General features: G+C 38.3%; 1 protein-coding gene across 5 annotated transcripts; it reads left to right on the top strand.

The window, feature by feature from the left end:
* Positions 1–775: 775 nt before the first annotated feature.
* On the top strand, positions 776–12,088 carry RLIM (ring finger protein, LIM domain interacting). 5 transcript variants are annotated; one of them, XM_026086279.1, is made up of 7 exons: positions 776–1,060; positions 2,214–2,415; positions 2,955–2,991; positions 3,549–3,627; positions 7,613–7,806; positions 8,673–8,756; positions 9,592–12,088. In XM_026086279.1, exons 5-7 carry the CDS (start codon positions 7,638–7,640, stop codon positions 11,124–11,126), a joined length of 1,788 nt encoding a protein of 595 aa, XP_025942064.1. In that variant the 5' UTR covers positions 776–1,060; positions 2,214–2,415; positions 2,955–2,991; positions 3,549–3,627; positions 7,613–7,637; the 3' UTR covers positions 11,127–12,088. The 5 variants fall into 5 exon arrangements, with proteins under 5 accessions (XP_025942064.1, XP_025942065.1, XP_025942067.1 ...); XM_026086280.1 differs by lacking the exon at positions 2,955–2,991; XM_026086282.1 differs by lacking the exons at positions 2,214–2,415; positions 2,955–2,991; positions 3,549–3,627 and having other exon boundaries at positions 776–927.
* Positions 12,089–12,924: the final 836 nt, after the last annotated feature.

Here is a 12,924-nt window from a genome sequence, read left to right as displayed (position 1 = left end):
AGAGAGACAGGATCTTCGTTTGGTGTGTAGGATAGCTAGTAGCATCACAGAGACTCCATTTTGCTTTTGAAGACTCCTGGCTGCAGTGAAGAACATCAGAAACACAYGAGGCTGTTATCTTCATCGTATTGTCCAGGCACTAGTCATTAGGGTGTTTGTGTGTGTGTTTGTTTTGCTGATTCAGATTGTTGAAGCTCAGCTTCTTACTCAGCRAGGGCTGAAAAGTTGCACAGTTTTGTAAAAGCATCTAATAATAATTGAATATGCAACAAAAGTCAATGCACGTTTACTTTCTCTTAACTTGGTAACTTAAAAACATTTTGCTTAGAGCGGTCTTAATTTCAATATGCAAGGTGTATGTGCGTGTAATCTTGTTAATAAAATGCTTGAGCCTGCCTGCCTTAGTCATCAGAAATGGACTTGTAGTCTTAGAGACGTGTTTAAATACAGATGAGTTTTACTTAATTTTATTTTCCACTTTTATATTTGTTATGTACTAGACATGAACAACAAAAAAATCCTTGTATCGGAATTCCTGTGTGGTTTGTGGTTGTAGTGACAGTCATTTGTTATATTGGTCTTTTACTTGCACTAGAAGCTGTGTTAGCAACAGTTTTGTGGAGACAGTGGGATTCGGTAGTCGACTTAGAGTGGAGTTTTTCTTTAAGTGAAATTTAATGGGTTATGATTGATTTTAGTACTTTCATTAACCAGAAGTTTTGTTTCTTCAGACATCTGAATACTACATGGTGGTCATCAGTTTTGTGGGTGCAACTCCCTTGGAAGTCATCCTGTTTRTACTGCTCTGTCTTTCAGTGTCAACACTGGTTACTTGCGTACAGCAGTACTTCTTCCTTCGAGCTTCAGAGTGGGCCCTTGCTTGCTGACCTAGCAGGAAGCTCGCTTCTGGAAGAAGAGCGCCATTGCGTAAGACTCTTCTTCCAGTGCTGGAAACTTGTGATGTCTTGTGTATGCTAAGGGTTCTCTTTTGTGGTATCATCTGAACTTGAAGACAGAAGGCAGGACTATCGTAATGTTATTTTCAACTTCTTCGTGAAAGGTATTGTTTTAATAAGTGGGTTAAGCCCTTGATGTTGGCAGTTTTTACTGCATTTTCTTTTCAGAACTGCACCTTCATTCCACATGTTCAGTTCTGGAATTGGTAAGCTCCACCCTTTCATACTGAAGATAAAATTGGAAAACTGTGATGAGTTTTCTTTTATTGTTTAACTAGTTCTTGTTGAATTGGGAATTTGTAGGAGTAAGATGGCTCTTGTTGTGGGACCCTTGGAGACAGGTAGGCTTCCATACCTGATTTCACTACTTCTTTCTGACATTTCAGGAGTAGATGGTGTATCTGCTAGCGTTTTCATTTTTTTGTCTCAACAGCTTTTTCTGTTGAAGTGTGCATTCCTTTTTTCTTTTTCTTTCTTTTCTTTTGTTTTTTTTCTAAATTCTCTGCAATTTTTTGCACCTATTCTGCAAAAGCATTCATCTGCTTTCTGTTATTTAAAATGAGTGTTCAAAATGACATCTTCTTTTATGGCCTTTGCTTTGAAACATACTGGGGTAATGAAATAGCTGAATCCATGTTTAACATGCCTAATTAAGGTAGTATTTAATTTCTTATAGCAGTTTATACAGAGCACTTTACAGAAGACAAAATTTGCCTTCAACTTTCCAAAAAGTTTTTTGAGGCAAAGAGGACATAGCRCATTCTTGAGTGTTTAAAGTTTGTGGTAAGTTTATGAAGTCTAGTAAAAGGGAGATCTGTTCATCAGTGTCAGTCAGACTATCTGTAGAAAGCAAGAGTAGCAGAAAAAGAATATATCCACRATTCATGATACAACTTTGAAAACTAGAGAAGTTGTTACTTGTAGTTTCTAAAATGTAGATTAGTGAATTGTTCCTGTGGCATCAAAGCTTTCACTCTGATCACAGAATCAGGCTTGTGTACCTGCACAAAAAGGGAAAAGACTTAATAAAGCTCCGTATATAACACAAGTAGGTATTTGTTTCATTTCACTAGTTTGAGGTATTTTTTTCCCTTAATGATAGGATTCCCTTCCAGTCCATTTTTGCTTTTGAGTTTGCAGGCTTGAATGATGCAATATTTAAGATGAAAAAAATATAGTTCATGTTATGTCCTACTTTCTGCTAGTTTTGGGTACTGATAAGCATGGAAGTTATTTTTCCCCTTTTAATTATTCCAGGAAAACTAATACTGCAGGTGAAGTTGTTTCTGTTAGTGCTTAGAGAACTTGGAGTAACATCACCGCTAGTTCTAGCTGCTCTTCTTGTGTCATTTGAGAAATGGAGTTGCAGAGGCTGCTGAAGTCAGAGTTCCTGGAAAGGGCTTTGAACAGGCCACCTGTTGTACTTCTCCTGTAGGTGCAAAACCTTTCAGGTGCACGGGTATGTATATTCAGTGAAAACTGGAAAAAACAGTTTATCTGAAACAAGCCAAAACAGAAAATAAAAAGAATTTCTGGCTTCCACTATGGAGTTGCTTCTCTTAGTCAAAGGGTTTGATGGCTTCTGTAGGCTGGAAGTAGGCAAGGTGCTCTACCGGTAGAAGTACCTAATTAAGATGAGGTTATGAATCATAACTGAGAAATTAGCCCTCTGCTGAGCACACCTATAAAACACTTATTCATATTGCCATCCTTCTTGTATATACAAAAGTATTAATTATGTTGCTGGGACGTGAGGTAATTCAGGAAACGTTTCTAAGGTACAAGGCACAGCAGATCGTCATGTAGCATTGAAATACTAGTAACACCTAGATGGGGTCACTTTTCACGAGGAGGTTTTTGTTGCCCAGCCAGCTCATAAGTATGAGTTGTTTCTGTGGTTTAACTAATTTAAGTGCCTTTCTCCTGTTTAAAGTTTTTGAGACTTGCCCTGTACATCTAATGAAGATTATAATTTTAAGGTATTGTGTTTTCTTTTAGCCCTGCCAAAGAGTCACTTTCGAGTTTGTCACATCTTGTAAGTTTTATCTAGTTGGTTTAATGAGGATTCTAATTATTTTATGTAAATTTTATTTAAATTAAAAAACCAGGAGGGCAGACTAAGGTAGTGCCTTGGTATTCAACACAGATAAATGCTATCAGGACATATTTAATATATTTTTGAAGGAGGATGATCTAGTGAATTGTCACTGAGTCATTTGGTCCACCAGTACTTCCTCTGGGAAGATTTTTTTTTTTTTTTTTTACTCCCTAAATGGTAAGCAGTATGGAGATGCACGCTGTTACTGTTGAAGGCGAATGGACAATGCAAGTATTCTATCACGACTGGTGGTCCAGCTGGGCTTTTTGAGCAGTAGTAAATTCCTGACGGATTGCTTTAATTTATACACACCTTTACCTATGGGAAAATGTAAAACCTCTTGTATTGGGTATAAGAATGGTAGCTGCAGTATTAAGGGAATATCTAGTATTTTTAAATTGTTTATATCCAAGAGAGCATAATGCTACCTTCTCTTATAAAAAATAATGTATCAAATGATACCTGTTGTGGGCTTACTGTTTTTTGTACCGCAGTCTGCAGCAGTGGTGGCGAGACAGCTAGTCATTTGTGCTGTGGAGTCTCCGAGTCTGGTGGAGCATAACTGCAGGGAAGGTACTTTGCTGACTTGTCAGAGGATGGGAACACCAATTAAATATGCACTGCAGTTAATGTGTCTGGATATTCAGCTGCTGAAGAATATTTCTCTTCCTTCTTGTGTGTGTTTGTATGGTTTTGTCTTTTTTTTTTTTTTTTTAAGAATATGGCTTATTCTAGTGAAGATCTTGTTTTGTGCAAGCTTTAGATGATATTCTCTTTCCCTGTTAGAGATTTTTCCAGATAGCTCAGCTGAAGTTGACCATAATCAACAGATCTGAACTTCCTACTCACAGATTTGACCTCCTTCAGCCTTTGTCAACCCAGTGCTGACAAGGGAGGACACAAAAGAAAGGAATTCTGAGTCTTTTTAATTTGGAGAAGAACAAAATCTTACTTTGAGTTGAACTACACCACTGGAAGAAAGAAAGAGAGTGGAAATGTACCTGCTTATTTGATAATGAAGTGTCAGTCATTCTTCTGTAACTTAACAGTATACCTGCTGGCTTTCCCTCATCAGGATTCCCAGTGTTACAGTAGTCGGCTTCCTTAAGCCAGCCTTAATTTTCTGCAGTGTATGATCTGAGAACAGAATCTTAAAYGAGGGAAAAATTCTCAAGGTATTTTTGTGACACTCTACTGTGTGGAAGTAGGAGCGTGGTGGTGCAGTGGTGCCACCACCGAAATCCTGTTGCACAGCTAGGTGAGATCTGAGGAGTCATGATGACATAATAGTACTCTTAATATTCTATAAACTCTCTCTAGTAATATAGAGCTCTGTAGTGGTGTGGGAGGTGACATTAAGGTGTGAAGCTTAAAATGAAAAGGTGGATGGTGAGAGAGAGATTTCTATCCAAAGGTTTCTGCTGCTTTCTTAATTTCCATGTATGGGTTATAATATCAGAACTGTATTTTGAAGAGTTTTGTCCCATTTGCTATCAGCAGTAAGGTAGGGAAAGTGTGTTGGTTTGCTACTTACTTGTGTATTTTTCTCAAAGTGAATGTCCTATATAGACTCAGCATTTATATGGCTTTGAAGTAGCTGAACAACTTGAAATTGGGCTACGGTGGGTTAGTGTAATCTGTATTCATTGTAGCTTGCAGTAGGAAAGTACAGTGAGTTAGCGTCACTAGTAGAAGTAGTCCTGATGTAGGTGAAATTCTTAATTTAAAATCCCACCTCTGAGGCTTTCTTAGTTACAGTATCTTTGTAATCTTGACCAGCAGCTGATTTTATGGCTTAAGAGGGAAGAGCAGAGATGATCGAAAAGGAGGGGGGAGCAAACCTGGAAACAAGTGAGACTATGACTTTGACTTACTCTTGGCATTTCCTAAACAATCACCTATTGAAGTATACATTAATCTATGGGTAAATGAGATTGTTTTTCCTCACTTTGCTTGTTTTGACACCCTCCCTTTGTTCCTGACCAAGAACAGTTTCTCTTTCATCTTCTGAATAGGAATGGCCATATATCTTTGCATCAAATAGGCAGAATGTGGCCAAGGCACCTGCAAACACTGGAATTTGCAGTTGAAAGGAAAATTTCAAAGCATAAGCAGTAAACAAATTGGATACTTTGTGTGCTTAAAGCTGTTTTCTTTTTTTTTAAAACCTGTTGTACAATTAGTCTAATGCTTACAAACATGTTAACATTGTCATCTTTATGAAGGCATTCCATTTGTAAAATATTTTCCTCAAAATCGTAGCAGTCCTGCTATTTAGTGAGTTTAAAACAAACAAAACTTCATGCTGCGCCTGCCCCTTAGTACCTTATTACATTCCCTGATGTTATTAACTGTACTGGAAACTTTGGAGTGCCTTTGTTCCCCCACTGCTTCATTGTTGTCAGCCTCATAGAAAGGTAATGCAGATCACAGAATTGTGTTGCATATCCCCAAAGAACTAATGCATCTTTCTGGGTTTTATTTTGGATGCAAGTGTGTCATTGTACTTGAGGCTTTGTTCAGGTGTTTCTTGCAAAAGCAGCAGTCTTTGTATTTCTGATGTCTTTGTTAGAACAAATATGTTTTTAAGTGAAGTTACTTGGGGTCATAATTTTGCTACGGAAAGCTTGTAAAAAGTTGTTTGAGTTTCAGTGCAAGCTAAGCTCTCATTAGAAGCAAGTGTCTGAGATTTGAAGTCCGTACAGATTTCATAACTGAGTTCAGTCCAAGTTGTACATACCCTGCTGAAAGCATTGTGTAACATCCAGTGTAAACGGGCTCATTTATCAGTGTATGTGACAGCACATGCAGCTCTTCAGACAGGACATGCAGTCTTTAGATTGCACCAGAGGTTTAGCAATGCRGAGAGGGCTGTTAGGCTTCCGTTTGAAACAGCAGTAACCCCAGTGATGGCTGYTTCTTCCTGATGGATAAAAATTAAACTTAATTTGCTTGGCAAAATGGCAGAAATCCACAGAACCGAGTAATACCGGTAGTCTTCCATGCCTCTGTTACTGTGTGGCAACAAGTCATTTGTGCCTTGATACAGTTAACTTAAAAACACATTTTGCTGCTTCAGAAGTAGAGACAAAGCAAATTGGAGTACTTATTTTATAATCTACTATCTACAATAGTGGAATGTTATATCTTATGGAATTTCCTGCTGTTACACACTCAGGTTGTCTGTGCACTTTAATCGTCACAATAGCAGCTGAAAAAAAAGCTACCCTTGGAGATCATGCAGCGCTTCTCTTCTCTGGAGAAGCACTAATGTAAACTGTGGGCAGTCTTGACTTGACAGCTGTGCTGACAAACCAAAAAAAGATGCTTTTTGCACTAGACAGATGTCTAAGAGTTGGAAATTTTCCAGTAAAAAGCAGAAAAGCTTTATTCTTCCAGTATTTTCATGTCACATGAAATATGGTTTAAATGAAAGGAATGTTTTCTGATGGGGAATATTGTCACGGAGCTTTTTAGCATGCAGAKGATTAGCTTGCTAATCACCTTTCTGAGTAGCTAGATTCTACCAGTTATACAGGAAAATTCTTGATGTTGTGAATTGTGAGGCATTATGATTAAGGAAACTGGTTATTATTTTAACTTCCTTTGATATATTTGCATGGGGCAGCTAGTGCTAGAATGTTTCCAGCATTTGCATGCCTTTTGTTTTAATATTGATCAAATACAGGCGTTGCATTCATTGATGTTCAGAGACATTGTGAAAGATCTTGTCCAGATGAAAAAGAGCATGAGAAGGCTATATTGAAAAAATACACAATATAGAAAATGGCTCTTTATAGCAGAAATAATGCCTGGTATACATGGTGGATTTTTGTCCTGGGAACTTGTTGGTGATCACCATCAGTAATCCTTTTTTGARGGATATAATATCTCTCTTTTCTGCATGTACAGTGTTCCCTAGCATCTTCAGACTTCCATATTTGAATTCCTCATAACCCACCTTATTCTGTTAAAATTCATTTGGATGTTGGCAATAAAGTGTTTCTCTTAATTGGCTGTAAAGCTGCACCGAGCCCTGCTTTCTTCCCTATGGTGCAGGGAAGGAAGAAGTGCTGAAATTTTAGTCCTATAAACTTGTCTTTTAGAGTAACAGAACATAATCAAGGATGGCTTGTGCCTTGTACTACATTGTTGTATGGCACCGTTAAGCATGTTTTGTGAGTTGTTAGGCAGTTATGGTTTTGGGGTATTTTATGCTAAAAAGGAGGGGTAGTCATAGACAGCTATTCAACTGTGTATATAAAGATAGATTAAAGGTTATGGTTAATACTATTCCTTGTGTTCCTAATTGCTGCTTTGAACATTTGATAATTGAGGCTATAGTTTTAGTTTGTGCATCTTGAGGAGTTCATGCTTTTTTTTTGAGAGTGATTTCATTTGTGATTATGCAGCTTATCTTCACTGAAACTTCATCAGCTAACTAAATTTCTTTCAGAATTTAATGATAACAGTAAAGAATGTAGTACAGTTTAAACTCACCTAAATATYATGTTAAATTTCATTACATTGGATGAAGGGTTTGTTTTCTCCTTTTTAGATCCTCTTCCACTCMTCTTACCAAGATGGAAAGCTCAGATTCTAGTGATAAAGGAAACCTTGATCAATCAGAAGCACAACGTCAGAGTCAGCTAGATCGGTTAGATCGAGAAGAAGCTTTCTATCAGTTCGTAAACAACCTGAGTGAAGAGGACTACAGGCTTATGAGAGATAACAATTTGCTAGGAACACCAGGTGGGTAATGCTCATGTGTGTACACCGTACTAGAATTGCCTGCACGTGATGTGTGTCCTTTTGCTGTTCTCCTGAGTCTGTTTCACCATTTAGTTTTCTTGTTGCAGTTGTCTTCCATAGTAGGAAGTAGCTCTTTGCTGATTTGAGTAATTTGAGGGGGGCATTGATTAATGGAGAGGTCGTTAGGGTAGTGTGGATTTATCAGATATGGAAGTCTAGTGTTCTCACAACTTGAGGGGAGCATCCAGAGTTTACCTACTTATGGACTCTTAGACATTTTTGATTGAAAAGTTAAATCCCACTTAGACCTCCCTGGATGAAAAGTTTGCGCTGGTCACCTAACAGTGTAAAAACAGGATAATTAATCTGGTGTAACATGCTGCATGGGCATTTCTATGTCAGTTTTTAATTGATTTGCTTGCTTTAAGTTGATTCTTCATAGGATTATGCTTAATTCAAACCAGTTTCAATTTGAAATGTGACTTCAGCTAATGGAAACCTTTTTCATGCTTTGAAGGTGTTATTTTGATTATTTTTTTTTAAAGCTATTTAGCTGGTATAGAATGAAGAAAACTGAGTTGTAGAGGTCACAGAACCCAGAAAGCACTTCAGTATTCTGAATAGGCTGTAACTGTCAGATCCTTCAGCTTCAGTAAAAGATACTTGAGACAACAGTGTTGGGAGTGTCTGAACTCTTCAGCAATCTGTGGCTATCTCGTTATGGCAGGATTTAATTGGGGGGGGGGGGAAGCGAAATAAGCAGTCACTTGTATCAAAGCCTTTGAAATATGGTCTTAAGCTATGGATAATGCTTGCCATATATATGATTTGGAAATATTTTTGGAAAACTTTGCTTGTTTTCAAAGGTGAAATTACTGAAGAAGAGTTGCTGAGAAGGCTACACCAAGTTAAAGAAGGTCCACCACAGCAAAACAGTGATGAGAATAGAGGTATATACAGTATTTGTGAAAACTCTTAACTTTAGCACCCCATACGGACCTTAACTTGAGTGCAGGAGTGGAACAAGTTAAGCCTAGGCAGGTGCAAGGTGAGCTTTGTTTCAAAACTAAGTGAACGTTATGTCTGATATCTGCTGCAGAGATCAGTTTGGGACAGATTTCACCCATAACGCGTCTGTTACTTACATCAAGATAAAGTTTCTTCTAGGTTTCTTTATTTTTGTTTAGATTGCTTTCTTGTCTGTTCCCTTCTGGGATGCTTTTGGCACTCCTTTTTTTGTTTTGTTTTTCATTCTTCTCTTTCAAGGATTCTGTATTGCTTACATTATCTCCCCTCTAAAGATGTTGGTGGAGGACTCCTGGAGCTTGTCACTGGGGTTTATTCTTCAGTGAGATGGGTTTGATATGAAGCTGTGCTTCAAGTGAAGGGTCAGAACAGACTTAGTTCTCCGTTTAGCRGTCACTAGATTGGCGATATTCTGTGTTTTTCTTTCCAAACAATTAAGCAATCTGATGTATTCTGATACTTGATACCTGGTTGACTTTCCATTTACTTATGATAAATAATATGTGTTATTTTAGTGACTTGTTTGCTGTGTGACCACTACAGCCTCTCCATACCTATTAGAAAAATGTCCACTCCTGCTCCCTTAAAAGAGCTCTAGCAGATGAGAGTTGATGTTACATGTGAAACCACAATAGTGCATGATAGGATTAAGCACTTTTGAACTGTCACTTGTTAAAGTAAGCAATTATGTTCTTGGAAAAGATCACTCCAAAATTAGCTCAGTACTCTAATTTTGGTAGTTCCCTGTCTTTTTCACAGGTGCAGAGTCYGCAGAAGATGTTTCAAATGGAGATTCTATAATAGACTGGCTTAATTCAGTCCGACAGACTGGAAATACAACGCGAAGTGGGCAACGAGGGAACCAATCTTGGAGAGCAGTGAGCCGGACTAACCCAAACAGTGGTGACTTCAGATTCAGTTTGGAAATAAATGTCAACCGTAATAATGGGAACACAAATCCAGAAACTGAGAATGAGCCATCGGTAGAGCCTTCCAGTGGGGAGGATTTGGAAAACAGCCAAAGTGACTCTGAAATTCCAAGGTCTGAATCGCCATCCATAAGGCAGCCTGGATCAGAAAGGAGCACTTCTGAGGAGCTAACAACTGAGGAAGCCTCTCCTCCTAGAGGGCAGAGGAGAGCGAGAAGTAGGAGCCCAGAACAGCGGAGAACACGGGCTAGGACTGATAGAAGTAGGTCACCTATTAATCCAGTGAGTGAGACTCCTCGCAGGGCTCATCACAATACATCATCTCAGACACTTGACCATTCCTCGGTAAACGAAGCTGAGGGAAGTTCTAGAACTAGGCAGCATGTGACCTTAAGGCAGCATACAGTGGGGACTGAGATGCCAAGTGAAAATGCAGTTCTGTTTTCAGCCCCTGAAACAAGACCTGCTCCTCAAGCAGCAGGTTCTTCAGAAACTAATGGCAGCAGTGAGTCTGCAACTCCTGGGCAGAGGCCTCCTACTATAGTACTCGATCTTCAAGTGAGAAGAGTTCGTCCAGGAGAATATCGACAAAGAGACAGCATAGCCAACAGAACTCGGTCCAGGTCCCAGACACCTAACAACACAGTCACTTACGAAAGTGAACGGGGAGGATTTAGGCGCACGTTTTCCCGTTCAGAACGGGCTGGAGTGAGAACTTATGTCAGTACCATTAGGATTCCTATTCGTAGAATCTTAAACACAGGCTTGAGTGAGACGACATCAGTTGCTATTCAGACCATGCTAAGGCAGATAATGACAGGCTTCGGAGAGTTAAGTTACTTTATGTATAGTGATAGCGATGCAGATCCTAGTGGCCCCACTCCAAATCAGAATGTGGATGCTTCTGAGCCACAGAATGGAGGTGGTGGTAGTTCAAGCAATGAAGGTACAGATGCTAGCTCAGGGGAGGTGTATGAAGGTGGTAATGAAGGTGGTTCGACATCTGGTGCTAGACGAGAAGGTCGGAATACTAGGGGATCGGTCACATTTGAAGAAAGTGGTTCTCTACCATTCCTTAGCCTGGCACAATTTTTCCTATTAAACGAAGATGACGATGACCAACCAAGAGGACTCACCAAAGAACAAATTGACAACCTAACAATGAGGAATTTTGGTGAGAGCGATGCTCTGAAAACCTGTAGTGTGTGTATCACAGAATACACGGAAGGCAACAAGCTTCGTAAACTGCCTTGTTCCCATGAGTACCATGTCCACTGCATTGACCGCTGGTTATCAGAAAATTCCACTTGCCCCATTTGTCGCAGAGCAGTCTTAGCTTCCGGTAACAGAGAGAGTGTTGTCTAAATGAGATCCGAATTCCTGGCCAAGCAGCTAGTGTAATAGTGATGGGCAAAGAAGTCACTTCCTTTATGGCCACTTTTTGAGTGGTACCTAAATGTATAGTAATGACTTGGAGTGAATCTTCTCTCATGAAAGCATTTTCTGAATTAAAGCTTTTAAAATTGGAGCATTTCTTTAGTTAGGGTTTTCAAGGTCTAGTCAGTTTGTGATAAATATCGCTTGTCCAAAGACATCTACCCATTTAAAAATATTTTTTCATTATGAAGACTATTAAGTTCTTCCCCTGCCCCCCAGGCCAATAAGCATTTTGTCCTCAAGATTGTACTTATGAGGAATTCTTCTGAGAAGTCATCCCAGCTAAATGTAYGTGAGTCGTAAAGGATTTTTTGCAAGAGATCCAACTACCCGACTGAAAAATAATATGAACTTAATTGCACACTTGAATATACTTTTAATTTTCATACTGGGTTAATATTGGACATGTCTGTGTAAATAACACTAATGTTAGCCCTTTCCCCATCACTATGGCACGCTGTAGGATGAGCTGTTAGCTTAATTGGGATATTTATCTTGTTGTGGAAATATAAGAATTGCCTATGCTTGTTTAAATAAAAAAAATCTGTTTTAAAATTGTAAAGCTTTTTTGTAGAAGCTCAGTACTTTTCCAATGCACTGTTGTACTAATGCATTAAGAATTAAAATTGTACCATGCTTAGAAATCGAGAATGCTTTTCATACAAAACCCACCACACAGAGAGCAAACTAAATACAAGAGAGCTGCTTTTGTAACTGTGTACCTGTCAAGAGCAGTGCATATCTGTACTATTTATGTGAACAGCTACTGTAATATAAGAACAGTTGAATTAGACATCTTAATTGCATTAAAAAATGGAAATTGAATGTTATAATTGCAGTGTTTTGGCTCAGTAATGCCACCAAAAAGATGATAAAAATTAGAAATGGTTCTAATGACTGGTTATTTCTTTGTATGGTTACTAATATGTAATAATACAAATGGGTATGTACCAGTTCATTCAGTGAGGTTTATGCCCAATTTTTTGTACCAAATCTTATTTTAATTTTTGAGGCAATTCTGTGTAACTCTTCAGCAGACAAATACTGACAGATTTTTTTTTTCCTCCACCAGCTTCAACAATATTGGTAAACTCGATCTGTTTAGTGAACATGCTGATATCCAGTGTTAGTAGCCTGTGACTAAAGTGCCACAGAAGAATAATTTTAAGTATTAACTGTAAAGCAGATTAATTATTAGTGCTAAGTTAAATTTGAAATTTCTAATTGATTACTGTAGTACACTTAAAATGTTACACTTCTGGCAATTGGCAACATGTTTAAAAAAAAAGCTCTTTATGCTCCTCTTGGACAGATTAGAACTGGTTAAATTTTCTATTAAAAGTAAGTATGGGGCATATTAAATTGAGAATTGGAAAATGTACCTTAACACTCATCAGTGTTGGGGGAAAGCTTCCCTTCACCCCCTCAGTAAGCTATTCTTTCTGTTTTATTCTTTAGTGATTTTTTTTTTTCCAGCTAATGTGTGCAGTGGGGAAAGCAATTATTTATTTCAACTTCAGGGCAGTAGTTATGAAGGGATATGAACTGCTCTTGCTGGCTATATGGGAGATGTTGCTTGCTCCTCAGATGACAGAAAACCAAAGCTGCCCTATCTTTTTTTTTTTTTTTTTTCCTAATTAAAACACATTTTCAGTGTTTTATAGTGGTGGTTGCATTAAAATATAGTCTCAGCTCTAAGCCATTTTAACTTCTCATCAGCTAGTTA

The sequence above is a fragment of the Apteryx rowi genome, unplaced genomic scaffold, assembly GCF_003343035.1.
Source record: "Apteryx rowi isolate R43461 unplaced genomic scaffold, aptRow1 scaffold_69, whole genome shotgun sequence".
Classification (NCBI taxonomy): Eukaryota; Metazoa; Chordata; class Aves; order Apterygiformes; family Apterygidae; genus Apteryx; species Apteryx rowi.
Note: the sequence above shows the minus strand (reverse complement) of the source record. Positions and strands in the feature narration are given on the sequence as shown.